The sequence below is a fragment of the Solea solea genome, chromosome 8, assembly GCF_958295425.1.
Source record: "Solea solea chromosome 8, fSolSol10.1, whole genome shotgun sequence".
NCBI lineage: Eukaryota > Metazoa > Chordata > Actinopteri > Pleuronectiformes > Soleidae > Solea > Solea solea.
In genome coordinates, this window is record NC_081141.1 from 8571553 (window position 1) to 8597819 (window position 26267).

Sequence of the window (26267 nt, forward strand, 5' to 3'; positions counted from 1 at the left end):
AACTGCAGAGGTCATTTAGTCTCCTCTAGTGAATTTAACATATTTCTTGCCTATACTCATGTCGCAGCATCAGATGTAGATATACATTTTATTCAATGAGAAAAATATATAAATGTAAAAAAATAATAGTTGTAGAGGACACCAGCAATAAGTCAAAGAAGTAGCAGCCTGTGTAGCCAACTCATTAGTCATTTCAGCAGATCTCGGTGTGTTTGCCAATATCTGACAATACGATAGTGTGCCTACAATATCGTGCATCCTTACTGAATACTTAAGTTTGTGTTGCTTTGAAATGTGCTAACTTCTTTCACCAAAGTCCATAGAGCAGAGGTGTCAACTCAATTACAGAGAAATTAAATCAATTTAAAACTGTCCAAGCCGATGACCAGTGGGTTTAAATAACATAGAATCCAGAACAAAGCAAAGTTATACATTAAATAAAGAAAAGAATAAAGAAAGATTCAAGACGTTTGTCAATGGAGAAACAGAAAAGACATTATATCGCCCTATGTCTCATAGGCCGAATAAGATTGTAAGGCAGTCCAGATGTGGCCCACATGCCTTGACACATTTGACACATGTGCCATAGAGAAAATCTGCAACACTTTGAAATACAGGAGTTTATCCTTTGTTACCTATCAGTGGGTTATTGTGTTAGTTTCTGATTCTGGTGTTGAATTCACAAAATAACATGAGGCAACAGAGGTCTGTAGTAAATCTGCAAGGTCACATTGTGAGCACAGTAACAGGTCTGTTACTCCACAGCTTTGCTACACTTTTGGGTTTGGCTCTGACTTGTACTGTAATTGTGCAAAGCCTTAAAAATACAAAAAAAAGGCCTCAGTGAAAAAAAGAATGCATGAAACCACCGGTCCAGTCTTTCTTTAGTTGATGCCAAGAGAGTCTTTATCATGCCAATAGACAGCTTTATTATGTAAGCTGAATTTTATAAACAGCTCACTTGCACAAACCAAAGTCTGCATCTACTGCTGCCTCATTTGATTGTGTCACTGTAGGTATTTCAAACATTGAAGTCATAAAAAAACACATTTCACCTTGCTGAAGGAGTGCTGTGTGCTGTCATGAAAAATATGGTGTGGGGTGTAGATGTTTAACAAATTGACTGAAGATTTGGATTCTTGTTGGAAAAATCTGACGAACAATAAAGCAGGTGACACATTCTTAAGATATCATAGACTGAATAAGACGTTGATTTTCTTTGAGCACTTGTTAAGGTGGCTATAATCTGTTTTCCCTTGTGTCCCTGCAATGTTTTCCCTGAGAGTAAGCATATGTGTATCTATCAGCACAGGCATTGCCTCACACAACCACACATCAAAGAAACATGATGTGTGGAATGCAGATACATTAAAATGCTGATATCTGATGTTTGCCATTGTTTAAGGGCAGCCATCGCTCAAACGGTTCTTGATGCAGGTGGAGCACAGCTGACTGTCTGTCAGCACCTCATCAACTCCACTTCAAAAACCCTGTAAACTCTAATCATGTAATCAATTTAGTTCTTTGTTGAAAGTGTCAAAGTTGAGTCAAATAAGGGCCAAAGGTCAAGCCCCCTAAACCAAAGTGATACGTTTTTAAACTCCTCCTCTCTCCATCTCTCTCCCTTTCTCTCTCTCTCCAGCAGCAGCAGCAGCAGGATTCTGACACATCTCCCTCAGCAGCAGTGTGTGTTTTTGATTGTTTGTGTGTTATAAACAAATATCATTTATTTATTCTCAGACATGAAGGAACTCTCTTCAAAGGTCTTCATCTTGTCTTTAACATACTTGTGTGTCCTCTGGAGTGGTCTGGATGAGGCTTGGGCTCAGGACGCAGTCGCTGGTCATGGCTCGCTACGGCCGGGGTTGACATGGCAACATAACGGGCAGGTTTTCAGCATCCTGAGCCGTGGTGCCCAGTACCGGCCGTCCGGCAGGAGGCAAGCCGAGACGCAGACCCGCGGCGATACCGTGGTGGTCGTCAGCAACGGCGACAATGACACGGTGCCCTCCGCAGCACAGTCCCGCGGCTCCCCGCGGGTCCCCGCAGCCAGCGGCAGTGCGCAATTACGCACGATGACGCGTCGGTGGCACCAACAGCAGGATCCGCCACCATCCGAAGGCGATGGTGCCTCTGCCACAGTGAGACGTGAGGACATGATGGTCGGAGATGATCCGTACAACCCGTACAAGGCTTCTAACTATTATCCCTATTATAACTACTACAACTCCTACTACAGACCTAGAGCCCGGAGCCACTACCGACATGGACACGGCACCAGCTACCACCAGAACGGTACGAAAACAAAACCATCATCTTACAAGACAAATATAACATTTATATTCCATAGCATTAAAGTAGTTATCTTTTCTATTTATATTCTTATATTAAGGTTCGTCCAAAAAAATCATCCTCTAGTGTAATTAGCTGAGTATTCATGTTTAAAGGAGAACTCCACTGAATTGTTTCTCTGTGCTTTGGGTTCATTGACTGAGCAAAAAACAACTGGCACAAACCAAATTGTCTGGATCATTTCAGCAGAGTAAAGATGGATAGTGACGACTCTACTGCTGTGGGTGGAGGTGCATCTCCAAAACAGGAGGGGGCAGTAATTCTCAATTGTAAAATGTTGAATTTCTCACAACCTTTCTTGTAGAAGTACAATTACATTATTATTACAATGAGAATGGCTTAATTTTCCCTTAAAGTATTTGAAAAGTTAATGTCATTAGACACGTTTTTGACTATTTTTTAGAGAAAATCTATAACCTTGAGACACAGTCATTAATTAGACACAAGTATGAAAGTCACTGATGTGACATTTTTGTTCAAAATTTGTATGCCATTAATTCAAGTTACTAGGTCACTCAGTTTAGACAGTCAATTTAATTCAGTTTACCTTAACATGATTCTCTGTGACATTATTTTGAGGAACTTATGCAATATGGGAATTATGCAAGTTGGACACTCTAAATTGAAAGTAGGAAAGTAGCACCCCCTGTGACCCTCATGTGCAGGATAACGCGGTATAAGATGGATGGATAGATGGATTAATTTGATACTAAGTCATTAGTGTGAGATACAAAAAAAAAAATTGAGTTTGAGATGTCAACGTGTTTGACACACTGTATCTTTATCACATTCATGTGAATGGGTTTCCATAATTGAGCTAAGATCCCAATTTAGTCTTGTCTGAATAATCTGTGCTGTCAGTGCAGGTCTCCCTGACCTGGTTCCTGACCCCTACTACATCCAGATCGCCACCTACATCCAGAGAATTCCCATGTACAACCTGCGCTGTGCTGCTGAAGAGAACTGCCTTGCCTCGTAAGACAACATTCTCCTGTCAACAGCAAGTTTCACTTCACTTCTGCTGCATTTGATCACACACACTATGAGACACATGGAGGCACACTGTCTGCCATGGTGGGGACACATGAAAGGGTCTGTAATCCTGTAGGAATATGTTGACAGTTTTATTTCACCATCAGACAGATTTTTCCAACTGGAAAGAGACAATCTGTTAACAAACAGGTTAGACTTTCAGTTTCCAGTTGGAAAAAAAACCTATATATTATATAAAGAGATAATGTGGCAAACATAATCTTAAGATGTGGAAGACTTGAGCTGAAATTATTAGGTGAGCCTTGGTAATTTAGCTGGCAGCCTTTTTTCATTGTGTCATTACCTCACACAACCACACTTTAATCACACACTAAATTAAATTGAATTAAATGTGTTACATTCAGTGTCTGCTTTTAATAATTTCAAACATATTATAGGTATAACACTAAACCTTCCAGATTGAACTTGTTTTTAACATTTTAAGATTGACGTCCTCATTTTGTTTCCTTGTTTTGTTTCCTCCAGCTCCTCCAGAAACGCTCATGACTATGACACCAGAGTTTTGTTGCGTTTCCCTCAGAGGGTCAAGAATCAAGGAACATCTGATTTCCTGCCCAGTAAACCTCGATATTCCTGGGAGTGGCACAGCTGTCACAAGTACATCCATTGCTGATAAAAGCTAAAGTTAATGCTAACATATAAACAAATGCAATAAAAGGTGATGTCACATGCTCTTTCTTTGGCCAGTCACTTCCACAGCATGGACGAGTTCAGCCTGTACGAGCTGCTGGACTACCAAACGCAGAGTCAGGTTGCTGAGGGTCACAAGGCCAGCTTCTGTTTGGAGGACACTTCCTGTGACCCAGGATATTACCGCCGCTTTGCCTGCACTTCACACACCCAGGTACTTACAAACTAGGGTTGCCAACCATTCCGTAAAATATGGAGTTGTTCCGTATATTAGAAAGATAAAAGACGTGTTCTGCACATTGCTCCTTTTTTTCAGATTATCAAGTCAGTGCAAAACCATGACAGAACAATTACAGATCAGTCCACTAATAAAACATTTGTAAATGTATGAGGGGAAAAATAAAATGTGCCTCCTACTGTCAGGCCCTCTCCATCTGTCTATCATTTATTGCTCTCAACAGAAAATGGGCACTTTTAATTGGTCGTCCAATTCACTGTGAGTCCTGTGTAAGAAAGAAAGTTACATACATAGAAATAATATTGTAAAACAGCAAAACCTCATCTTTTAAGTGTAAATTGCAAGTGTGGGGGGTGTTTTCTCATCAGGAAGTTGGCAACCCTATTACAAACACACAGGTACACATGATTAGATGATTTCTAGGCATCAATGAAAACAGCAGTCATCTTTCAGAGGTTGAAATTTCCAATTTAGGAGCAGGAAGTTTCAATTTGAAGCAGCCGCTGAAATTATAATTCCAATTTACAACTTGTTTCATCCCCTGATGTCCTCAGTCCACAATTCAAGATGGCTGCTCCAAGCATCAAAGATGTGTTGTTTTTACGTTATTAATTGTGTCCTTTTTGTCCAGTTTAATAAGTCATGTTGTGTAGGCTATGTATGCTATATTGCTGACATTAATCACACAATAACCAGAGTTGAAACCTTGAGACCTGTTGAAACTGGAATGCCCTTAACTCAGTTATGATAGAATTCCCTGATCTGACTTACGAAGCAAATGAAACATGTTAAAGGGGCTTAACTTTGCTGTGTGTGTGTGTGTGTGTGTGTGTGTGTGTGTGTGCAGGGTTTGAGTCCAGGTTGCTACGACACCTACAACGCTGACATTGACTGTCAATGGATTGACATCACTGACGTCCAGCCAGGGAAATATGTTCTCAAGGTTTATTGTCTAACAGTTTGTTTGTTGTTTGTTTAATTTAATACAATAAAAGTACGTTAATGTGCATTATTACTTAAATATGTATCATTCATTAATCACTGATTCTCTGTGATAGGTGACGGTAAACCCCCGGCAGCAGGTTCCAGAGTCCAACTATAACAATAACGTAGTTCGCTGTGACGTCCAGTACACCGGCACCGCCGCCCATGTCTCTGGATGTACCATGACATCGTAAGAATCCTATTCATCATCATCATCATCATCATCATCATTATAATGATCGTCAGTTATATTACAAACACTGACGGTGACCAACCTGATCTTTTCCAAAAATGTACCAGGAAAAAATATTTCTATAAATACTATTATGAAATAGTCATACAGTTAAAAATCTGTCATAAATACTTTTCTATGAGTGATTGATTGTGTTGCTTTTACTTTGCAGCTACTGAGATGAATTCATGATGGACCTGAAGGTGAAGACATGTTTGGAGTTGAGCGAATATTCACAGGTGTGAATATTGAAGTTACACTTTGTTTACATGTGACTATAATAATTCAATTTAATTCATATTACTGAAAAAAAAAACACTATTTGATTTAAAAACAAAACAAAAACAATAGACTTTATACTAAATGGATTTTTTATTAATCAGATTACTTTCTATTAAAAACGTAAAAGTTTAGGTGGTGGGTTGTTACAAAGATGTTACACATTTATTCTTTTTTCTATTCTATTCTGACCAGGGCTGCAATATTTTTTTTTTCAATAACTAAAACAAGCTTTTTGATTTTTCTTTGCTACAAATAACAAAGAAATCATTCAAACTGAATCAATGACATTGGAGAACATCATCATTTCCATGTTTGGGAAACAATAATCAACATTTTATTGTCCAAGTACTTCATTATTCATGAAAATAATCAACAGATTACTCGTTTATGAAAATAGTTGCAGCTCTAGTTCTTTCTTTAGTCATGAAAATTGTATATTTTCTTTATGAGACTTTCTTCTTTTTCTTAATGAAGCAGCACAACTTGAAACAGATAGTTCAGGCTTTTTGAAGTATGGTTGTATGAGGTAGTGTTGTAGTACTCGAGATCGGTCTTGGTCTCGAGACCGATCTCAAGACCACTTTTTGAAGGTCTCGGCTGCATTTTTACCCGGTCTTGTCTCGGTCTCGGACAAAGCAGACTCTGGATTTTATTTCAAGACCACAACTGTGGGGATATCAATAAATTGCCTGTGCATTTTTGGATTAACTTGTTAATATCATTACTGTGATTTTGCGTAAATCGTATTGCATCGGGTACAACCAATAACTTGACTCATTTATCATTTGAAATGTTTGTCACCGTTAACGGCTGTCACCCCTCCCGCCCCCTTTCACACGCCCCCCACAAAAGTGCATGTGCCGTGAGAAGATGTCAGCCAACTTATCTATAATAAAATTTAGTTACCTGAACCACAAAGACTTTTTGTGCATAAATACCTCCAAAAGAAAACACAGCACAACGTTGAAATTCAGCAAAGCGACACTAACGGAGACGGCTGGGACCACGTCCAACTTTTACTGCCTCAGTCTTGGTCTTGTCTCGGTCTCGACCCCTCAAAGTCTTGGTCTTGTCTCGGTCTTGACCCCTCAAAGTCTTGGTCTTGTCTTGGTCTCGATACACTGTGGTCTTGGTCTCGACTTGGCCTCGGTTTAGGTGGTCTTGACTACAACACTAGTATGAGGTACTTGCACACATAGTCAGCATCGTACATCTAACTGCACACTGTGTAAGGCACCTGCTCGCTGAAAACATGGCTGCCAGTAGGGAAATGCTTACACAATAAAATCATCACAAGCTTAAGTGTATGTTAATATTATTTTCACTGCTTTATCTCACCGTTAGATAGCCTATTCTAAAAGGAAACAGGAGGTTTATGTCTCACTGCATGTAACATATGATAAAGCAGTGAATATATTTGTAAGATAACACACTTGAGATGTAAATAGTAGTAATCATGTTTCCACTGAGGGGGCCTGCATGTGTCCTGCTGTTTCTCAGCAAAGGGGACGGAAAGAGCACATTCACCCATACATTCACCTGCATATTCACCCATACATTCACCCGTACATTCACCCGTACATTAACCTGTACATTCACCCGTACATTCACCAATATATTCACCCACACATTCACTCGTACATTCACCCGCACATTCACCCGTACATTCACCCGCACATTCACTAGTACATTCACCCGTACATTCACCCGCACATTCACCCGCACATTCACTCGTACATTCACCCATACATTCACCCATACATTCACCTGTACATTCACCCGTACATTCACCCACATATTCACCTGTACATTCACCCGTATATTCACCCGCATATTCACCTGCACATTCACTCGTACATTCACTCGTACATTCACCCACATATTCACCCGTATATTCACCCGCATATTCACCCGCACATTCACCTATACATTCACCCGCATATTCACCCGCACATTCACCTGTACATTCATCCGTACATTAACCTGTACATTCACCTGCATTTTCACCTGTACATTCACCCGTACATTCACCCGCATATTCACCTGTATATTCACCCATACATTCAGCCGTACATTCACCCGCATATTCACCCGTACATTCACCCGTACATTCACCAGTACATTATCCTGTACATTCACCTGTATATTCACCCATACATTCACCCGTATATTCACCTGTACATTCACCTGTACATTCACCTGTATATTCACCTGTACATTCACCCGTACATTCACCTGTACATTCACCTGTACATTCACCCGTACATTCACCTGTATGCAATATGCTGACTCTGTGTCACTACCTCATACAAACTCACTGAAAGAAAACTTGAACAATTTCTTGAATGACATAAGCTAATTTGGGCATTTTCTGCTTTCATGCACACACGGTCAAGAGAGAGAGGGCAATGTTTTGTATTTCTTTTTTATTTTACCACAAATATAGATGCCACAATAACACCAAAGTTATTTTATGGTGCTATAACACCCACATCCTCTCTGTACAAATATACAATTCTCTTATACAGACTGTAAATAAATAATTGGAACACAGTTTTTTATTGGATGTTTCATTGACAGGAAACACAGACACACAGGAGATGTATTATTCATTCATGTTCTACCACTTTATTATTATTATTATTATTATTATTATTGGTGCTTTAGAGTGGATTTTGACATTTTTAGTGCTAAACTTTTTCACTTTGTCTTTGTGTCAAACTAAAAAAAACTGAGCACAGGTGAAAAATCCTGTCACACTACAAACTAAAGTGTGTGAACATTGTACAGAGTGTGTGTGTGGGTGCGTGTGTGTGCGTGTGTGTGTACAGAGTGTGTAGTTGTACCTGATGACCTGTAACCGTACATACGTAATCTGTAGAGCTGTGTATTTGTCTGGAGGCAAGCGCACAGCTCATCTCTCTATCAACCTGCTTTACTGCTTCATATCACATTAAATACTTTGCTTGATTGTGAACACTGTTTTTGTTTGTCATGTTTTTCCTGTTCTGTTTTAGTTCACAGGCTGTCTCCTGTTACGTTCTTGTCCATATGCTGTGAGATATGACGTTCAATTAGAACTAAATAAGAGCTGCACACACACACACACTTCACTGCAAATTACTAACTGCTGGAATGTCAGTTAGCTAAGAGGAATTAATTTAGTAAAAAGAAATAAATGTATTATTATTATTATTGCTATAATAATAATAAAGAATAATAATACACTATAAAGTAGTATTGATAAAGAGAAATGACCATATAGCAATGACCAGTAAGAAGCATATAATACAACTAACAGTCAATTAGCAATAATAATAATAATAATAATAGATAACTATTAACAAATGTCATAAAATAAAATGATTAATAACAATAACAAAACATTTATCATCAAAATAATGTTACTACACAATATAAAAAATGTAAAACTGAAAGTAATCCTATGTAGTCCACTGTTTAAGGGGTCAGCTATAAATATAAATCAATAAAATAATTATATTATAATATAAATGTCATCAGACACTTAACAAACTGAGAGCATGTGTTTCTAATTCAAAAGAACTGTTGTCTCACCTCAAAACGTAAACTTAAATTGTGTGTTTTAAACTGAATGCTTCACAATCAACGCGAGTGTCAGTGTCAAATCTGGCCTCTAGGTGTCACAGTTGAAGGTAAAAAAAAAGTTAAAGTGATCTTTAAAACTCAGAAAATGCCATTATGGAAACACACAGAGCAATTATAACCTGCAGCTTCTGAGTTGTTCTGCTCCAGACAACTGTCACAGTTATGTAACAGAGAATGACATCCACAGCCAGATGATTTAAAAAACCGATGACAAATTTACAATATTATTTATTCACAATATTGAAAGTATTCGGAGTAACAGAGTAACAGTACCGCAATCAAGAAATTCAACAGAGCAAAACCATTCATATCTAAACCTTAAGTACTCACTTAAGTACTCAAGTAAATGTCGTATTTGGTGATGTGGTCTTATTATAAGGATAACGGAGAAAGTAACGGCTTCTCTGCCAGAGCGGCTGCTCTCCTCAAAGATCGTCTATTGCAACGATGGCTCAGCAGACGGGGGAAAAGGACAAAAAAAAAAACCTCATTCTGAGACAGTGGGCGTGGCACATTGCAGTTACCGTCCAATGCAGCCCGTGTTATCAAATCAGACTGTGAAACACTCGACAACAAATAAATAAAATAAAACAAAATATAGAACAAATGTGCTATATTGTTATTGTTATTATTATTATTATTGTTGTTGTCATTATTATGTGTTAACAATACCAACACACATATAATACTATGAAATACTGTATATGCACAATGACAGGTTGAATACTTGAGATACATCATATAAAATGGTTGGTATAATGGATTTTCTGTGGACAATAGTATTCTCATTATTCATACATTCGATTATTTCCTGATAGAAAAGAGCTTTCAGAATAGAGAGTTTTGTTTTTTTTACTCTAATTTAGCTTCTTACATTATAATTGTATTGTCTGTTTTTGTTTTGTCCCACAAAAATGATCTTAACAGTGTTCAAATTCATGTGGGCTATTTTAGTGAGCGGTCCACGGTTGTCAGAAATGTGCTCACAGTAAGCCCTCCTGTCGCTCGTTCTCTCTGTGCTGCCCATATGTCAAAGTCTTTGTGCTTTTCAAGACATCGAGGCGACACAAGGAAAAAAACACAGCTGGATCCAAGTATTCCTGCTAGCAGATCCACTACCAGCCTCTTCCCTTCGGCCGCTTTGACTTCGACAAGGTACGGTATCATGACAATAACCTTTAAACGGAGACTGAGCCACTGGTGTGTGGTTTTTTTTATTACAGGAGCTTTCTGTTCCTGACCTATTTTTTTCCAGCTGTCTCTCCCTCTCTCCTAATTTCTCTCTGTCTGGCTAACGCTAGCTTCCACTTTAGCATCCCCGAAGCTAGCCGCTAAGCTAATTAGCCCCCTGCTGCTATAATAGCAGGTAGAGCAGGTATGAGCGGATCAAGTGGAGTCAGGAGAGGACAGAGCAGCTCAACTCTCCTCAGTAACTGTTTTCGCCTTCAAATACTCTCTGTTAGGAACTGTAATCTTGACACAACTAGCCCTGCTCTGGTTATTAGTCAAGTCTCCCTTAATAGCAAATAAAGATAAGACATGTGAGTTGATATTGCCATCTACTTTATTCAGCCTGAGTGTATTTTTCTTCCAGGGCCTCCTCACTAATATATGTATATATGTTCACCATTGTGATCATGACAGTATTAATTATAAGTGAAAGTCAGCGTGGTTTCAAACTCTAAACTAAAGTGGTTTATCCATCCATCCATAGTGTATGTCTGACTTGAAGTGTTTCTGAGCTAAAACAGAAAGAATTCAATAATCAGCAGACTAAATAACGATAATAATAACAATTAGGAATGCATGCGGATATATCGGTGTGCTTGGGCCAATAACCGATACCAATTTTAATGACAATAAACACTTTGAATCAATACTGATGTGTATGATACCGATACCAATACTGATGTGATGTGTATGTATATGTACACACATATATACATATATATATATATATATACACTGTATATATATATATACATACACAAACTAGTGACTTGTAAAGCAAAGTGTACTGAATCATCAGAACGACTGAACTAAAATGCATCTGAACAGGTTGTGATTTGGCTCACGATCTCCAGCTTTCGGCAGTGCTGTTGCCAAGTACACCAGACTCTTCTGTTAAATATTAATAGTTTAGAAATGCTTAATTTGGAGATTAACAAGTCTTTTTAACTGATCTACAGTTCAGCATTGTTGGGTTTGATTTCTGTGTCAAACATTGCACTCATGACTCTTCTAGTGATGAAATTAGAAGTGTCGACCAGGTACTAAATCAGTACCAGGTACCAGGTATTATCGGCAATGGAAAAGCAAAAAATAGTAGTAGAGCCGAGCCTTGCTACAAAAGTATAGTGTAAAAGCGCCAATTGTCATCGCAGGGGGCTCACATAGCACTGTCAGCACTGATTATGTGTTAGTACCTTATACAATCACATCAAAAAATCAGAACTATCTCTTTAAATTATCTTTTAATAACAGTGTTGTGAAAATTGTTTCTAACCATTGACAGTTAGTGCAGCTCTGTCTCTCTAACACTAATGAGATTCAAACTGGCCTCTGTCCATTCTGCAGGGTTTAGTGTCTGTAATCAGGTCTTCGTGTAATCTAAATTAAAGCCTCAGTCTCAGCGGTGACATGCTATCATTACAGAGAGAGTGAACACACAATAACCAGCTCTGGTTCAGGTTAGGTGTGCAGTTACCATGACGATGTATCTGGTAGATGGACGCCAATACATGACGTTATCTCTAGGGAAGGCTCAATACTGGTATTAGTCCAATTCAGTCTTTTATACAAACAACTAAGCTATTAATGACACATTACTGCTAATACATTTACCACCAGTAATTGTCATAAGTAACTATGCTGCAACTGTATAATAAATGTTTTGCTTGTTTAAAGGACAGAATAACACAACATGACTCAATTAAAATGCTTGCCTCTTTTTTATTTCCATTTTTCTGCTCAAAACTAAATCTGTTTTGTTCTTTTCTTATTTTATCATAAAGTAAGTCCATGCCAATGTCATAATTACAACAGCATAGCAGACATGCACAGCCCTCACTAACATTCTGGCTGTAGTCTATGTTTCTCTTTATAGCCTGTGAAGCATTCATGTGATAATTAGGGTTTATGTATCAACGATTTTGATTGATGAATGATGATTTTGAATGATGCCAATAATGAGTATCAGATTTGCTCATTTCTAATTATCTTGTAAACTACACATTCCACTTTGTAGTGCAGCTTGGTTTAGTCGAGGGCAGAGATGACAGAGTTTAAACCCTCAAACCTATAGAGACATCAGGACTTCAGAATGAGTGACAAAGCAAACTTGAAACAAACATGACTTCAACTAGTGCAGAACAAATAATCCTTTTCCAATAGAAATCACAATTTGAAACAGTGCAGTGAGCAAATTGCAAAAGCTGCAATTTGTGATTGATCTATATTCTGTTCTTTTTTAAGTTACACATACATGTTGAAAACAGTTCATATCTGTAAGTTCTCACACTTGCATGAGAGTTGTATAAAGTTATAGGTTGGTTCATTAATATTTTGATGTCATGTGTTAATGCTCCATCTTGTTTTAAATCTACAACACAATAAATATTTAACTGATGCTAATATCATAAATCTGACATCACACAGTTTGTTTGAAGGGAATTTTTGGCATGGTGTTTGGGAAAAATATCAGTAATTTTACTGTGCAAAAGAATCATAGAAAACTCTGCCTGATTTCCTTTGTGTCTCATTGCCTGGTGAGTCAGCTGTTCGCGTAAACAGAAAGAATAGTCATCCTCCTCCCTCCTTTTTTTTTTTGATCTACTCTTATTTTCGACACCGGGTTTCAGGCCTAAACTGTTGTTATCAAGGAAGTTTCGGCTTAACTCTTCCTCAAAGCTGCAATCAGAGGCTTTTATTTTGACCGGCTTTAGTTCTGTGGTTCCTCCCACACAGTCTGAAAACAGAGCCACTCAAATACAGAAGCTCAGCACTTTCCTGCTGAGGCCCGAAGTAAACTCATTCACTTTAAAACATAAAGATATGTGTTACAGTTTATTTAAAGAATAGTTCAGTTTTTTATGGTTATGGTTGTATGAGGTACTGACATATAGTAAGCCTCTTATATACAGCTGTCTGCAATGTGCATGCCCCTGCATTGAATGCTTAGGGGCCAAGCAGCCCCACATTACATTCTAGGTGCAGGTTTTTCACCAGTGGGAAAGTTTTTACCCAGTATACTGGTACTCATTTGCTCTATTTTTGATAGAGATTGATGCACCTTTATCTTCCAGCCGTCCTTGCTTTTTAATACTTCAGACAGTGATCAATATCATTAACTTCATTAGCCAGCTAATCTAAACAAGTTATTCAAAGAGAGACCAAAGTCAAAGATGCAAAACCTTAATATTATCATTGAGGGCTATGGTGGTGGTGTTTTTCCTCGCAAATAGTTTCATGTATGTGGCATTATAGTTCCTGTATGGGTCATACACATTTTTAGAGGCCTCGTCTGGGTTTAAAAATCCTGGCTATACCCTCTAATTTTAGTGTGAATGAGGCTTACATGGCAGTACCTTAATACCATCTGGCCCATTACAGTGATTTTTTTCCTAATCATCTTTTAAAGCAATTTAACTATTTCATTCTTCATTTTGTATAATTGGACTTTATGCTTAAGATGAAAAAATATTAAAATTTATTTTAGTTTCAGATTCTGCAAAAATGTAGCTTGTAATTGTTAAGTAAACTGAAGCAGACAGCCGCCTCAATAGTAACCTTAACTCTCAACAGAACCTCAACAAACCCTCTGCTTCCTGCTCAGTGATATTCAACATTTCCTTTCCTTCCGGCCCGCCACATTCTCGTTTGGGTTCACCAGAGACTCATATGACATTGTCTGGAGCTGTCTTTGCTGCATTTGGCGCGGTCCAGCAACACCGTGTCCATATCTGACAGTGGGACGGGACGGCATTTGAAGATAGTATGAGCAGGGCCGCTGCTCAGCTTTTGGGGACCTAAGCACACAAAACCTTGAGAGTTCCACTCAAACCTTTAATATTTATTTTTAAATTGACATTAAATATACATATGAAAATGTATATATTAAGTTAAAGAACAACAGCAGCACCATCAGTAATATATAAAGCTTTCTTAACAACAGCATCACAATATAGTAAAATAATTACAATTGTAGACTCCAAAGATGAACAAAAAGCTTTGGTCAGCCGTGCGGCGTGTACACCGGGAGATGTGGCTCCGTATGACATGTCAACATCAGTCCGGCAGACTTACCAGCAAGGTGTCATCTCGCAGTTTTTTCTTCTTATGTTTTTAATCGCCAGAGTCATATCTCTTACTTGCCATTATGCCAGCTTCACCATTCAAAAACAGCTTGATACGGAAATATGGGAAACTTCAGGTTACTACCAGATGATAACTTTGAAGATTGTACCATTTTGGGGAAGGGGTGGGGGGGCCCTCTTAGGTAAAAACATCTAATTTGCCCGAATTGAGGGATAGGGTACATAAAGTACACTCATTCATCTTCACTTCTCGATCCATGTCATAAAGATCATTATTTGGATGTGGGGATAAAGCTTTGTGTAGGTTCTCATAAACTACAGTGGTTTATCTACAAAAAAGAGGCAAGCATCTATCAGTTGTCCCTCCCTGCCTCTCACGCCACCCTGACAACTCACTCCGCCCCTCTCAGGGGGGCCTGCGTTGGATACCGAGAGAGCACTTGGAGCTTATAAAATTAATATTATATGAAAACAATAAATGCTTAGAATTCCAGTGTGTTTCATTAGTAAGAAGCTGTAGGCCCCAGTAACAATCAAACACAGTCAGTCGCAGGATCTCCGACAACCGATTAATGAGTTTAAATAAACTGATAACCAATCACGATCCGATCATGTGAGGGAGAAATATGCCTATTTAAATAACTTGTTTATTTACTGTATACTTTACTGTACTGTAAAAGTATGCATATGTATATATGAAGATTAATGACTTTGTGTCATTGTTTTTTTTTTCAAGATTAAATTTAAAATATTCCTGATATGCCTTTGAAAGTTCTTATGTATGTTACCAATCTGTTATGTTTGTATACAGCAATTTAAATTACTTTCAGTGGTCTCAAAATACAAACGCTTGAAAATGTATACACACCCCCACCCCCATGGGTCAGAGACCCTCCCACCACAGTCTAAAATCCTGTGGGAAACACTGCTTTACAGTTGATTCTTTCTTCCTCTTCTGGTGGCGTGCTGCTGCAGATTTAAACCCTTGTATTTTGCTCTGTGACTAGTCGTGATTATCCTGCTGTTTGTTGCCTTTGATCAGTTCAGCCACTTTGTGCACTTCACAACATGAACTGTAAATGGTTTCAGAAATCAGAAGTGTCTGACTTTACATTGGGCCTTTGTTGGGTGGTGAGAGGGGAAAAATACTCTTTGCCATAATTTCCTCTCTAGATGGCGAGCAGCAGTTTATCAGAAAGACAGAAACATATGTTTCCTGCATCAGCTTCAGCTTCCTGATCCTAGTGTTGTTTCTTTTTTGTCAGCAGCTGTGTCTGAGGCTGATGATGTGGTATGAAGATGGAGGCTCCTGAATACCTGGACCTGGATGAGATCGACTTCTCTGATGATTCCGTGGTCAGTATGAACCTCCTTTTAATATAAAATATAACAAAACTGTGTGAGGCTGCGGCAGCAAGGCCTGTATGTTGTTTTTTTACAAGGATAAAAACAAAGCATAACAGTGTTGATCTTGATCAGGGGTGGGATCACAGGGGAACAGTCATTTTGCAACAGTTGATATATTCCAAGACATTTGTATAACAATATGTCACAGTATCTGCCCAACTGAAGAAAACAACCTGAGCCTGAAAACATAAATGGATTAGGATTTGGAGGAGTTGCATTCTTTTTACTTCTGTCTGCCATTATCCCACTATTAACTCCTTCTTTAGCCAGTTAACTGAATTCTATTCACATTACCTTTATCCTGTGATAAATGCCACATAATGATTTAAATATTGACACTGATAATATTGTCAGATAATCTCTAGTCCAAGTTATAAGTGACACCTCGTTAAAATGAAGTGAATGAGTATAAATGCATTCGCAACAAATCCAGTAAACAAACAGATTGTTTTGTGCAGTGAGTTTGTACACAAAGTCTTGAGTCGACACCCGAATTTTGCATCAGTCACGCTGGGTGCTGTTTACATGTGTGATGTGATTTTCTAAATCTTAGTTGCTGTTGAGATTTTGACGATGTCCTTCTGTTCTATCAGAAATGGAGGTCAGTGTTTTGCACGCCTCTTACTGTAATAACTCACATTCATATTCAAATATACAGTGTGAAAGTACACATTACACAACAGGGAATTTGGCAACAAATCCAGTTATTAAGGATGTGATGTTCAGTTACTTTTATCAAAAGCGATACATTTAAAGCTGATAATATTTCAGTGTCAAATCTTTCCTAAATGACTCTGTATTCTAACAGCCGTAATTGATTGACCCAGAGTGTTTGCTCAGTGACATGAGCAAACACAAAGATGAGGTCCTCTCTGCTGGTGAGGTTCGGCTACTTCTTGGTCAATAAAGGCCTCGCCTCCTCACCAAACGAGGCTCACAACAGCAATGAACAGGAGGTTCAATACTGCATCAGTGTCCGCTTCATGTTGCAAATAATATTCTTACCTTATCCTGCAGTATTCAGTGACGTCTCTGAAGAGCATCCCAGAGCTGTCCAGGAGGAGCGATGGTCAAGTTGAGGAGAGACCAGGTAACAAAGTAATGACCTGGTGATGCTAATGCCTTATTTCCACATAGTTTTGACTCCGTACCAAAATATGCACGGAAAACAATTTTTATACAGATGGATAAAGACACCACTGCAGCATAGATGTATATGCACTGCATCCATAGGAGAGAACTCAGTGTTTTGCCACCCAGTTTTGTGGAAATTTGAATGAGCCTGATGTATTTTATCATTTTTATTTCATTATTATCATTATTATTTACAACACTGGTGGTTAAAGCACATTGCTATCAATATGCTGTATATAATGACATACAAATACATTCATGCCTCAGGAATGTTATAATTAGCTGTCTTTTTTCATGATCTATGGTATTGTATTTTGTGTGGCGAAGTTTACATATTTAATCACACAATACACAGTTGACTTTCAACAAAGCCATACTACTTAACTGATTTTTTTTTAAATATAAATTGTCTGTTGGCCAACGCCTTTTTTGCTAACGTCCTGTGACATAATATGCTCTTTGTGTGACCATATTATGGTCTGTCCAAAATAAAATAAAAATTCTATGCACATTTGGCAAATTCCAGACTGTTAAATACCACTAGAGATCACAGAGTTCCTTAGACATTAGAAAATTAGAAATTAGAATTTATTTTCAGTAGACACAGGGACACAGAGCTGTGTGGAAACAAACCAGAAGTGACATCAGAGGTTTATTGCACCAGGACTTAGGTTGATCTCTCATCATCTCTTCTTGTTGTGCAGCTCTGGCTATCAACTGGAGTCGAAGCATTTCCTCTCACAGTGGTGTGGGAATCAAACCCACAGGGCTTGCTGAGGTCCACAGTAAGTTCCGGCCAGTGAAGAGGGTCTCGCCTCTCAAACACCAACCAGAGACCAACGACTCTGAATCTGATGGGAAGGTCCAGGGTGTTGGGCTAGGGGAGCTGGGGGAGGGCAGTAAAGAGGACCCCAGCTCAGAAAAGCCCAATCACACCTCCTCCCCCTCTGATGGACCAGGAGGAAAGGCGAAAGGCCCGAGTAGCATTGGCGTCGGTGTCGTTGGCGGGAACAACCCTCAGGCCCTGTTCGGGGAGCTGGAACACTACGACCTGGACATGGACGAGATCCTCGACGTACCTTATATTAAGTCCAGTCAGCAGATGTCCACTCTGCCACGTGTCCCCCATGACAAGCGCTCGGTGACGGGGAGTAACCTGGGTGGGGGCACCCTGGAGAGGAACCGGGGTGGAGGGCTGAAGAGTTCTACGTTATCGCACAATGAATCGCTGAGCCTTGGAAGCAGCAGTGCACAGACCCCGGTAGATGCAGAATAACCTGTTGTTAAGTTTTGTGATTAATGGCAACAAATATTAACTTTATCAAAACCTTAATCATTATCATCATAAGAAAACAAACAGTGACCACCTGCCCACCTATCTCACCATTAAACAGCCTTTTCCAGCAGAAAACTGACATTTGGGTCACTTTGTATACTACCCACTCCAAAATCCATAATAAAAATAAGCATTTTTAGCTCACAGGGACACATCACTTGCTGGTCAACAGCTGCCTCATTTGGTAATGTTGTGTCCCTTAGGTCAATCTGAATAAAACACCAGAGTTACAAAACACATTTGAACTTACTAATTGAAGCAGTAATTGATCAAGGACTCTTCTGTGCCATGATTTGATCCTGATCTGTTTGCTGAGAGTGAGCATTTTACAGAGTTTACCTCAGTTACCTCAGTTTCCTGTTTAAAAACAAACAAAACTGCCTGACAATGAGACAAAGAGACAAACATATTCTTAAGGTATCATAGATTCAAGCTTATGTGGATTTCATAATGTGAGTCTTTTGTTAGTTAAAGTTAACTGGAGTTGATTTTATGCTCTTATTTTGTTTTATCTTATCTTACGTGTCTATACCTCACGCAGCCACCTCATTAGAAAACTTACCTCTTTTTTTTTAAAGCAGAAAGTGTCAGTATTGAACATCTAACCTTTGTTATTGTTTTGTGACCAAAATTATACGATGATAATAATTGTTAGTATATGATTGCCCAGATTTAATGGATGTGTGTCACTGATACCTGTGTCTTTTATTTGCAGTACTGTGTTCTGTCTCCAGTGAAGTGGTCAGACTTAAGGAAGTCCAAATCGATGGATCCAGACCTCCACCATCTCCACCGTTCCCAAACTGGAGGAGGTTATCAGCCAGAGCCACTCTCCTCAGGTCTCCTCAGCTGCCCTTCCTCCCTCTCATCATTCTCTGATGCAGGTATATCCTGAACGTTCTTAAGTGTGTGTCTTTGTGTGGATGATCCCAGTGACATGTTTGACTGATGCCCTCCAGACAAACTGCTGTCTGCTCGGGTCTACCCAGACTCCCAGACGCAGAGACCCAGTGTGGAGCCTGCAGGCGGCCCAGGGCTCATGTACCCCCTACCAGGATGCAGCATGGGCAGACAGGATGGATCCAAGCCCTGGGCTGCTGGACCAGGACCAGGAGCAGGAGCAGGAGGTACAGGAGGAGGTGGTGGGCTGAGGGTGTTTGGAGGAGGAGGAGAGTTGGATGAAGAGACAAAGAAAAACCAGAACATTATCAACATTGTCAGAGAAGGACAGATCTCCCTGCTGGTGAGTTTGAGGTCTTCAGAGGTTCTGACTAATCGGGTGCAGGAGGTGTGCCATCTAATATGACGTCTTTACCTTGTCCCTTCTCTGTCATCCCTTTATCTTTTCTCACTTCCTTCCATTTCTCTCCTCCCCTTCCTGTTTCCACCTTTCTCCACTCTATCCCTTCCCTTCCTGTTTCCTTTCCTTTCTCTTATTTCTCTTTCTCTCCCTTCCTTTCTTTTCCTTGTCATTTTCTACCACCAATTCTGCCTCCTCCTCCGGGTCCTCCTCATCTACTTGCAACTGCACTTTTCTTCCCTCTCCTCCTCTCTTATTCCTTCTCCCTTTCACACTTCATCTTGTTTCTTCTCTGTTTGCATCCTATTTTTCTTTTTCTTGCTCTCTCCTCTTTCATCCCTACATTTGCCTCCTTTCTCCCGGTCCTGTCCTTTGCCCGCTACATCTGTCTTACTCCACATTCCTCTTGTTTCTCATCCTCTTTCTCTCCTCTGTCCTCTCACCTCATACTTGTCCCTGCCCTACCTCACCTTTCTTCTCCACCTCTTCTTTTCTCTCCTACATCCCCCACCTTTCCTTTCTCCTCCTTCTCTTCCTCCTCTTCCTCCTCCAGCCTCACCTGGCAGCAGACAACCTGGAGTTGATCACAGACGAGGACGGGAACAACCTACTTCACATCTCGGCATCTCAGGGTCACGCTGACTGTCTGCAGCATCTCACCTCTCTTATGGGAGAAGACTGCCTCAATGAACGCAACAACCAGCAGCTCACCCCTGCAGGCCTGGGCGTCAAGGTGTGTGTGCGCGTGTGGTTGTGTGGTTGTGTTGTGTGTGTGTTGTAAACTTCTACATCAGTTCTTTTAGCAGCAGTAGAATGGTAGACCAAACTGAGGAAACCTGTTTATTCACTAATTTCAACAGTGTGACAGAATTCCACCTGGTGATTTTTACTGTGTGTCTCTGTGGATTTCAGAACGGTCACCTGGAGTGTGTCAGGTGGATGGTGAGTGAAACGGAGGCCATCGCGGAGCTAAGCTGCACCAGAGAACATCCCAGTCTGATCCACTATGCAGCTCGCTATGGGCAGGTAATACATGCACAAACATGGTACTGTTACCACAGTAACAGTTGCATGTCACAAACTAGAAACACAAATGTAGGGCAGCCTACATTTCAGGTTTTGGTTAGTACCCCAGACTTGCCAACCTCTATGCATTTTAACATTAAACTATGCTGCTACGATGAGTCACTTCAAACTATGTGAAAAGGGAACGGCTTGCAGTTCATCTGTTTATGTGCATCAGTGCAGCAGCCCACAGGCTACACAGTCTATGGGTCTAACTTTAGCAACTTTAGCCTGCTGGGAAAAGATGACTTTGACCAATTATTGTGCTCGTTTCCATCCCAGTGTCGAACACAAGTGGAGAGCCGGAGAGACGCCAAATTCAAATTTATCTGTCTTGGTCCATCTTGATAGTCGGGATAGGAGGGCGGCGCTGAACACATTTCCAATGTGAAATGGAACAGGTTTGACAATGTGAAATTTACAGACCTGTCAACCTCTGGGTGAAATTTTACATTTATGGCGTGTCCGTTTTAACGCCACAGCTCAAAAAATGTAACACTAATAAGATCGTCTTTTATTAGTCCCACAGTGAGGAACTTTACAGTTAAAAAGTAGCAAGAGCTGCTGCAACAGGCTGCACAAGTGTAGCCTAGGATTGTTTTAAAGGAACAGATCAGGAGCAGTTTCACGCAAGTGCACGTGGCACAGAAATAATACAATAGAATAAATACAGGGATGATGTTGATTATGGTATGTGCGCGCACGCCTGCAGTTAATAAACATGACGTCCGATACTGACAGGGAGAGAGGGCAGGACACCTAAACATGTATTGAATGTAATAACTAACAAGTTAGTTTTTGATGACTATTGAAGTCTCTACTCAAAGGCTGTGAGCTACATCTTATCTCACAGCAGCGCAGCAAAGGTTGCACTGCCTTCATGTGGAAGACAGCTGAACTGCACCAACATGTTACACACTGCATATTTGTGCATATTTTCAAAGATCATTGTGTTGACTTGACTCTTTGTGTTGCTCTGTGTCTGTCTGTCTCTACAGGAGAAGGTTTTGCTGTGGTTACTGCAGTTCATGCAGGAACAGGCAATTTCTTTGGATGAGGTTGACCAGAATGGAAACACTGCAGTCCACGTAGCAGCTCAGTATGGACACCTCACCTGTATACAGGTGTGGACTGCTGGACACGCACTGACGGAAATGTTAATGATCACATCCATTTTTGGTCAAATCTTCCTCTGAAGAGTCAACATCACATTAATCTGCTTCATAGTAACTGAAGATGGTGATGTAGTGTTTTTTACTTTTAGCATGTGTTTTGCACGTGAGATTTTTCCTGCAGTGGAAGCAGACTGTTTTTTTTACCCTGCTGGAAGTGGATGTTATCAGTGTGTCTGCTTCCTGTTGGCTGACCTGCGATGCTTGTGTGTGTTTTCAGACGCTGGTGGAGTACGGCTCTAATGTAACAGTCCAGAACCAAGCAGGGGAGCGGCCTTCCCAGAGTGCTGAACGGCAGGGTCACACGACCTGTGCTCGGTACTTGGTCGTTGTAGAAACGTGCATGTCCCTGGCGTCACAGGTTGTTAAACTCACCAAGCAGCTGAATGAGTAAGTTGCCGTTAGTCTGTGTTAGTCTAGTTTATGTTTGAGTTACAGTTTCTCTCGACAGCCAGAAATCATTTGTTACGTTTTTGGATTGTCCGTCCTATTCTTGGGATCATGACATCTGATGAACGTCTTGAGGGTATTTCTTTTGTCCACTTAGACTCTATGATACACTGAATAGATTTTTATGGTCAAAGGTTAAAGTGACCTCATGTTTTCTTTTTAAACGTGATGTTTAAAGAACAACTGAAGAGGAAGAAAGGACTAAAAATCCTGACAAAGTTAAGGTGTGTGAAGGAAACAGAAACAAGGCAGTAATATGAATACTGCCACAAAACACTAAAGAAGAAGAGCAACTTACTTTCTGCACTGAAAGTGTTGGTCAGAGATAGCAATCAACATCTGGTTCATATTCTAGTGAAGTAACTGATATTAGTATACAGTATTAATGAGGATTTATCTTGAAAAAGAGTTACTTCATTTATATTTTGAACTTTCATTCTGATATGTTTAAGTTAGTTTTTGTCACCAGGAAGAGTTGTGAGCTTGTGTCAGCGTTCACTCTGACATCTGTGTATTTTCTCATCATGCAGACAGGCCACAGAGAGGATGGCACTACAGAAACAACTGCAGAGACTGATGGAACCCAACCCCAACAAGGCAGAGGGGACACCAACCCGGTCACCTAGGTAACACACAGACACCACACACATTTTTACACCAGTCAAAACCTTGTAGCAAACCACACATTTAGAATTGCTGCTCTTTAACAAACAGAAATCAAGGCGTAGCAGCAAAAACTGTGCCACAATATAGCAGTTTGGAAAAGTGATGAGAAACATGAAGAAACACACTAAGAAGCTTTTAAAGGTAAAGTATGATTTCTCTCTCCCTCTCTGGACTCCAGTTCCCATCAGCCCTCCGTGGAGGTGTGGCCAGAGATGATGTTGACCGCAGAGGGGACTCCAGGGGATGGTCAATGGTTAGTTCGTCAGGGTGGGGTGAGTCAAGACTCCGCGCTACGGCAGCTGTTGGGGAAAGACATGTCAGACACGCTGTGTCCCAAAGAGAGGTTGCCTCCAACAGGCAGCCTGAGCAGAGACGGCTCCTGTGGTGCCGGGGCCCCTGGGGGCCGCAGGGCAGGGTTAATGGAGAGGAGGGAGCTCAAATTAGCAAGACTCAAACAGATCATGCAACGCTCTCTCAGTGAATCAGATTCAGATGGTTATCCGCCAGAAGAAGGTAAAAACCAAGGAGCCCCGCCCCCAAATGCTCAGCGCCCTGATAGGCCCTCCCACCTGCCAATCACGGAGGATGAGTCTGCATCAAACCACCTTAATTTGATGATGAATAAACACCTTCCCACCACCTCCTCCTCCTCCTCCTCCTCCACAGTTGAGAGGAAGCAGGCGTTCCCTCTCAGTGGGTCAAAGTCAGTTGACAGCATTGGTTGCAACCCATCTCCCACCTCCAGTGACCCCGACGCTGCAGAGAGTAAAACGCCAGACTCTTCCATCGACTCCCAGGACGGTGCCAATGGTCTGAAAGTTGCCACCAGCCCCAAAAGTGCACTGAAGTCTCCATCATCTCGCAGGAAGACGTCCCAGAACCTTAAGCTGAGGGTCACTTTTGACGAGCAGGTCCACAAGAGCTCGAGTCAGGAGGCGGAACCAACCAAAGGGCATCATGGGAAGGAGAGGACTCCAACAGGAAGCTCTGAGAGCAAGCGTCCGTTTGGGACGTTCCGCTCCATCATGGAGACGCTGAGTGGAAACACTAATCACAACAACAATAACAACAACAGTGGAGGTCAGTCAGGCTCAGGGATCAAACCCCCCACATGTCAGAACTCACCAGGCAGGAAGTCGGAGAGTAAGAGCAGCACAGGTGGCGCTAGAGGCAAAAGCAAAACCAGTAACGCTTAACTATCAGGTGCCTACTGAAGGGCAGAGAATGCAGAGTGAACCGAGGCGCAGAACGTGAGAAATCAGTCATTTATACTGTGGGTTTAGAATCATACTTTCCCACGATCCTTAGTTCACAATACCAACACGAATGTACTGGTTGTACTTGCATCAATTATAGCAACTTTAATTCAAAGTTACTTCTTTATGACTTCATTAACAAAACATTAGTTTAATTTCCACAAACAGCAGGTCATTTCTCCATATGAGAAACTACGGTGGCCTTCAGGTGGCATCAAATTTCAAAAAGCCTTCCCTACAGTGTCAGATTTTTCCATTGAGCGACTGTACAAACAATGGTACAACAAAGTGGAAGCGGACCCTCCCCACGTGTTTGTTCTGAGGTAAACACAACACCTCTTCATTTTGAGCTGATAATAAATTATTGAAAATGCAATAGTAAATATTATTTTCTATTTCTGTACATCCACTCAATTCTTCACACTTGTCCTTTAACATAGAGACACAGGATTGAACTGAAGGATGAACGTCTCTTATTAATCTGTTAATCTGATGTTTGCAATGTGTTGTGTATGTTCTTTGCCTCAAACATTCAACGTTTGTTTTAACAGTTGAAATGAGAAAGGGTGAAACTGACTTGGCTCTGTGATGAACTGTCCTTATCCTGTGAAAATACTGATATGCTTTGAAGCTTTTCAGACTGGTCATAGCGTCACCATCTGTAGCAACATAGTCAATTTGATTTATTATTATTTGGCAAATTCACTGTTGCATCGCATTGTTCTTCAATTGTTTTAACTCTTTATATTTAACTTTTACTTTGAGTCCGAATCAGAATTGACGTTAATTTGACACTTTTACTATTACTTTCATACTGGAGAATTGAATCAAAGATGGCAGTAAACGATCACATCATCCCGTATGAGGTGTAACAGATGGTGTTCTCAAATGTTAAATTACCATCACCAACATCACCAAGAGTCACACACATCCAGGTATCATGGGAAACTGTGGTGGTCGCACACAGGGACCATGGGCCACAGGAATAAGAAAGAAAAGACTAAAAGACATGAATCAGTGCAAAGATGATGAAAAGAACCTGTGTTCAACATGACTGACATGAGATCAGTACAGACAAATGCATCAAACACCATTTATTCAACATTTCTCTTTTTTTGTTGGTGTTTTCACTTGTAAGGTTCTTATTGATGACAGACTTTGATCTTTGTTGTGTTTCTCTGGCTCTCTGTGCAAGACAAAAGATGAATTATTAGTATTTATGTTTATGCACATTTATATGATTTGAAATGTTTAAAAATGTCACTATAATCGTGCACGTAGATAACGTGCATCAGCACAACAATTTGTTTTACTTTCAGTGTTTATTTTCTATGCAGTACCTTTGGCATGAAGTAGACGTTAGTTGTGTGATGTGTCTTTGAGACGGGGAGGTTCATTACCTTCTACAGCAGTTGACAGATGAACTGATTATAAAATAAACTTTCAAGGAGACAAAGTGGAACAGCGTAAAACACACTTTTTTTTCTTTTTTTTTACTTAACTGTGACAAAATTGTCTTCATCTTTTACGAGGTTTTGAACATGAACAAAAGTGTGACACAGTGGACTGAGGCTCTGTTCTGTTTGGAAAAAAGCAAAAATAACAAAGCACAAACATGTGGCAGGATGATCACTTACCATCAACTGGTCATTTCCCAATGAAGCCTCTCTAGCACCCCTAAGAGGCTTCAGTGTTTATTACACCTCACAGTACACCAGATTTGAACAGAGCAAACATGATGAATATACAGTATGTGTGTTTTATTTAC

General features: G+C 40.2%; 2 protein-coding genes across 3 annotated transcripts; both read left to right on the forward strand.

The window, feature by feature from the left end:
* The first annotated feature begins 1615 nt into the window (after positions 1 to 1615).
* LOC131463968 (protein-lysine 6-oxidase-like) lies at positions 1616 to 7000 on the forward strand. The gene is made up of 7 exons (XM_058636171.1): positions 1616 to 2295; positions 3219 to 3327; positions 3871 to 4002; positions 4093 to 4249; positions 5121 to 5216; positions 5332 to 5447; positions 5662 to 7000. Exons 1-7 carry the CDS (start codon positions 1743 to 1745, stop codon positions 5666 to 5668), a joined length of 1170 nt encoding a protein of 389 aa, XP_058492154.1. The 5' UTR covers positions 1616 to 1742; the 3' UTR covers positions 5669 to 7000.
* A 3407-nt stretch (positions 7001 to 10407) lies between these two features.
* On the forward strand, positions 10408 to 25605 carry sncaip (synuclein, alpha interacting protein). 2 transcript variants are annotated; one of them, XM_058636527.1, is made up of 12 exons: positions 10408 to 10553; positions 15982 to 16069; positions 17138 to 17210; positions 17959 to 18515; positions 19306 to 19474; positions 19550 to 19833; positions 20444 to 20623; positions 20803 to 20916; positions 21954 to 22079; positions 22348 to 22517; positions 23108 to 23203; positions 23422 to 25605. In XM_058636527.1, exons 2-12 carry the CDS (start codon positions 16007 to 16009, stop codon positions 24437 to 24439), a joined length of 2850 nt encoding a protein of 949 aa, XP_058492510.1. In that variant the 5' UTR covers positions 10408 to 10553; positions 15982 to 16006; the 3' UTR covers positions 24440 to 25605. The 2 variants fall into 2 exon arrangements, with proteins under 2 accessions (XP_058492510.1, XP_058492511.1); XM_058636528.1 differs by having other exon boundaries at positions 10432 to 10553; positions 15979 to 16069.
* Positions 25606 to 26267: the final 662 nt, after the last annotated feature.